The 3,432-nt window shown below is 40.0% G+C and overlaps 1 protein-coding gene across 1 annotated transcript in view; it reads right to left on the reverse strand.

Annotated features, from left to right (window-relative positions):
- Window positions 1-3,432, reverse strand: part of LOC101849332 (nucleolar protein 56) — a 17,939-nt gene that overhangs the window by 12,575 nt on the left and 1,932 nt on the right. The window contains exon 2 of the mRNA XM_005089409.3: window positions 965-1,172. Within this exon, the coding sequence (XP_005089466.1) occupies window positions 965-1,172 (208 nt within the window). The remainder of the gene's footprint in view (window positions 1-964; window positions 1,173-3,432) is intronic.

Consider the following 3,432-nt stretch of genomic DNA (forward strand, 5'->3'; position numbering starts at 1 on the left):
GGACCCCCTCACCTCCTTTGCCCACTCTCCTGGGCTCCGGACTCTTTGCAGCCTTTCTATTGCTACTCCTTGGCTCCTTACTATGCTGTCTTTCAGCCACACCCCTGATCTTATGGTAGGTAAGATCTAGCATATATAGCCTTCTTGGATAAGGGTGAAGAATCTCAGGTCCAGTGTGCAAGTTGCGCACGTTAAAGATCTCTTGGTGATCCAAAATCTGTAAGAGTAGGCTTCAGCCGCCGCCCAGACAAAATTCAAAATTTTCTACCAACTGAAAATGTTTCCTACGTCCCATACGCCCATATGACCTCATGCAGTTGTGAGCGTCATAAAACACTTACAAAAAAAGAAAGGCAGTATACGCCAATGAGTATGATGTTCAGGAAAGAAGTTAACCATAAAAGCAAATTGGATCTTAACAGAACAAGTTACAATCTTCAATTCTGTAATTGAACTGGCCAGTCAAACAGGTCCAGTATGTAATGTAAGAATAAAAATAAGACCACACATGCACACGAGGATTTTCGAAAGCCATTGGCAACAGAGTGAGAGTGACCACTGGGCAGGAACTTTTACCCTTTCAAATAGAAGAATGCATTGAAGTCTTACAAGGTCTGATCACATAATTATTGAAGTAAAAGAATGTGATGTTAAAGGAGACGGGGTGGGGTGGGGGGCGTTGTACCATTCACAGTAAAAACTCTGTATTTCAAGAAAAGCAAGCCTTTAAATGAATCTGGATGGTAGGAAAAGACTATCAAAAGCTAGGATTATTTCACACTTATATTCTTGTGCACAAGGGTATAAAAATTCAAAAGCTTATAAATAGTTCATCATTAATGAATCATCTATCTCTGCATTAAACAGTTAAAAAATAAGACTGCAATCTATAACATAAAAATCATAAATGTGGTAACAATGTTGGTAGCTTGTATTGCCTCAAAGACATGATTTCATAAAGTACCTGCTGCAATAGCATTGATATTATCCAAAGAGTTTGGTCCATTCCTAAAAGCCTGGAACGCCTCCAGCTTCACGACAGACTGGAATTTGCTGATATCTGAGACACTGCTCTCCACTTGAGGCAACAGAGCCGCAACCTCGTCAAATTCCTTGACAGAGAAGAGGCCATAGCCAGCAGCGTGCTCGAACAGCACAAACAAAAGCTTACTCTGAGGAGCACATGAAACAATTTACATAATTAAAAGCCTTGGTTAAAGTTCAAAGTAATCTAGACAAGTAGTCAGAGTGAGGATGTAACTGTTCCCTTCAAAATCTCATAATGTATAGTAACAAAAACATCTATGCAACCACACAGCCTTGTTGTGAGACATTTGCACCATGTGGGCATTTCAATTTCAGTTCAGAGCACATCCCAGTAAACGTGGATGACTGCCCTGTAAAACAAACTGCAAACATCATCATAGTGTAACATTGGTGCTTTCTCTGCACACAGACAACAAAGAACTTATACTTGACATGAAAGTCAAATGATTAGCGGCAGGGATAATGTAACAAAAAACATTGGTTTGAATTTCGACGCCGAGATGGTAATAGATCTATCTATCCTCTATAGTGTGCTCAAATTTGAACGTTCTGTGTCAAGTAGTTGTTTAGACCCGATCATTAATGCACGACTACCCCCCTATCCAAAGCGGCTTCGCACGGAGACCGGCCATTTCCCCCTCACTCTCGTGGCAAATGCATGTGACCTACAAATCCCCGCATGACTATTCCGGGCCCGTTCATTGGTCACTTGAAATAGGGCAATGGCGGGCGCGCGCATCCTGTTGTTTTTCTCTCTCTATTCCCCTGTAACATCGTAATGGGGGTATTCCGAGACGAGGTTATCTCGTCTCGGGGTGTTTGCGTCTCAACGGGAAAAAATAATTTTTAATTGTACGGCATGCTAGATTGAATTAACTTATCTTTTTTTACGGTTGGTATGGTCTAAAGTCATCATAAAAAGCTTTGCAATTATTTAGTCACGCTGCTGACATATATTCCTAAAGATCCCATGTTGTGATACAATGCTATAAATAAAAATAAAATGGACTCATCCCGACACCCCTTTTTCGCAAAATCGTAATATGTACACCAAAATTTTAATTATATCAAAATAACTACGAAATTGGTAGTAAATCTGACTGCAGAAATGATTTCTACACTCAAAAACACATCGGGTAGCCAAGTTTCTCTCGAACACTCCGATTAGTTACCGAGATATCGTCGATTTTCTTACAGAATCTGCTACTGCGTGGTCCACTTTTTTGGAGTATTTTCCTATATGTGGGTCATCCATATTTTGCCGACCTTTACAACCCCATAACTTTTTTATTTATGAACCAATTCTCAAAAGTCAAGAAGCATAATTCTTAGAATTGAAAATTCTTTCGCAGGTACCAAAAACAAGGGCTAAAGTGAAAATTTTAATTTTCTTTGGCATTGCTACAATGTGGGGAAAAAAAAAATTATAACCCTACTGGAGTTAAGTGGGAGTGCATCACCTTCCAAAATTACCAAAACGCAATTATTTTTCACCTGGAACATCTCGGCAACAAAAAAAAAACCCACCCCCCAAAAAAAGGAAATTTCTGAGTCGAGTTAACCTCATTTGCATAAAATGGCGGACTTTCGTTTTCGAGTTGCCGCTGTGGACAAGCGCGGATTTCTCCGTACCGGTGTATCTTTACTTCGTGTTTTTCGTGCGCCCGTGTCCCGGTAAGGCATAAGAGAAACATTTTTTAAAATGACGAAATCATGTCGCACGTGTTTTGAGCGGGAAAAAAAAAAAAGACAAAAGAATCTAGAAGACGCATTTCGTTGTAACCAATCGCAACCTCAGTGCTTTGTTCCATACCCATGTGTAATAAGAGTGAAAACAGTACAAAAGAAATAGTGAGCGTAAGAATATGTCACATTTTCACTGTTGAAAAAACACGGAGAAATGACAAGAAAGCAAGTAAAAATGGAGATATGACAAAAAAGCACTGAGGTTGCGATTGGTTGCCACGGAATGCGTTTTCAAAACATCTTTTTTCTTTCTTTGTTTTTCGTAAGAGAGACAATTATCTTTATAAGCGTTTCGATTTTTTGCGAGTGTTTTGTGTTCTATAATTCTTCAGAGGCACCTTCTATCGCTATACCCTATTTCTAGTTCTTCGAGTGGTTTTTTATTCTTGTTCTTCGAGTTCAAGAGGAGTGGTTATTTTGGAGTGATTTTTAATCAACCTAATTTTGAGAAAATAGGGGGGCAATCCCCCCCCCAATGGGATTCTGTATTGGAAATAGGGGAGAAAATAGGGGGGCAAGCCCCCCTATAACCCCCCCTTCCCCATGGGATTCTGTATTGTAAATAGGGGGCAAGCCCCCCTATAATATAACCCCCCATGGGATTCTGTTATGTAAATAGGGGGCAAGCCCCCCTATAAC

Source organism: Aplysia californica, unplaced genomic scaffold, assembly GCF_000002075.1.
Source record: "Aplysia californica isolate F4 #8 unplaced genomic scaffold, AplCal3.0 scaffold00006, whole genome shotgun sequence".
Taxonomy (NCBI): domain Eukaryota; kingdom Metazoa; phylum Mollusca; class Gastropoda; order Aplysiida; family Aplysiidae; genus Aplysia; species Aplysia californica.